Source organism: Limulus polyphemus, unplaced genomic scaffold, assembly GCF_000517525.1.
Source record: "Limulus polyphemus unplaced genomic scaffold, Limulus_polyphemus-2.1.2 Scaffold5836, whole genome shotgun sequence".
Taxonomy (NCBI): domain Eukaryota; kingdom Metazoa; phylum Arthropoda; class Merostomata; order Xiphosura; family Limulidae; genus Limulus; species Limulus polyphemus.
In genome coordinates this window covers 18983-20142 of record NW_013671446.1, presented here as the reverse complement: position 1 = coordinate 20142, position 1160 = coordinate 18983, and the positions used below count along the sequence as shown (strand labels likewise).

Here is a 1160-nt window from a genome sequence, read left to right as displayed (position 1 = left end):
TCGGTGAGTGAATCATTTAGCTGATATTAAAACGTGAAACAAACAGTTTTATGTGTTCGGTGAGTGAATCATTTAGCTGGTATTAAAACGTGAAACAAACAGTTTTATGTGTTCGGTGAGTGAATCATTTAGCTGGTATCAAAACATGAAACAAACAGCTTTATATGTTCGGTGAGTAAATCAGTTAGCTGGTATTAAAACATGAAACAAACAGTTTCACGTGTTCTGTAAGTAAAGTTAAAATGTTATATATATATATCTGTATTTCTATTATATATTTTGAGAATTATTTTATACTGTTAGCTTAATATATAGATTTAGGACACCTAAATCTCCTAAGCTGGTCAAAAACTCCTGAGAAATCACTAGTATTATGACCAAATATACTGCTAACAGGAAGGGTACCCAACAACTCATGAATGATAGATTATAATCTATAGTTTTCTCTTATGACTTTGAAAGTACCTATTTAGAGGGGTATATTAACTTAGCTATATTTATTACTTCACTACTTTTTTGCTCTGATGTTTGTAGGTAGCTTGATTTGATCAAAATTGTAATTTTATCACAATCAAAAACCCAGTTTCAACTGTAGCAGAGGCATCACTAGGCACCAGCACATGGGGGCTGTGCCCCAATTCTATTTGATAATGCCCCAAATCCACAGTTGGTGTCTTGAAAAATCAGAATAGAAACTTAGTGAAACATTGAAAATTCCCATGCCTATGAGGCCAAACCTTGAACCTTTTAAGTACACAGCAATGCCTCTAAACTATAGTAATTCAAATTTTGTGCCACTTATTTCATAAGCACATATCCCTTCCAGTTCCTACACTGGAAAAGTTCCAGGAAACTTCAAAATATGAACTGCATTATGTGGCTTGCTAAGTTACTCATTTGTTGCAATTCTTGAAGTTACCCAGAAAAATGATTGGATTTACTGCTTCAGTAACTTTAGTCACTGGTATTACATGTCAACAAATGTTAAATATACTAGTGTAGCTTTCCTTGTTAATCCTTTAGTCACTGGTATTACATGTCAACAAATGTTATGCACATTAACGTAGCTTTCCTTGTTAATCCTTTAGTCATTGGTATTACATGTCAACAAATGTTACACACACTAATGTAGCTTTCCTTGTTAATCCTTTAGTCACTGG

The 1160-nt window shown here is 33.4% G+C and overlaps 1 protein-coding gene across 1 annotated transcript in view; it reads right to left on the bottom strand.

Annotated features, from left to right (window-relative positions):
- The window catches only part of LOC106473041 (heat shock 70 kDa protein 4L-like), a 25136-nt gene that overhangs the window by 20917 nt on the left and 3059 nt on the right, over positions 1-1160 (bottom strand). Inside the window, exon 3 of the mRNA XM_013933721.2 lies at positions 608-674. Coding sequence (XP_013789175.1) covers positions 608-674 — 67 coding nt within the window. The remainder of the gene's footprint in view (positions 1-607; positions 675-1160) is intronic.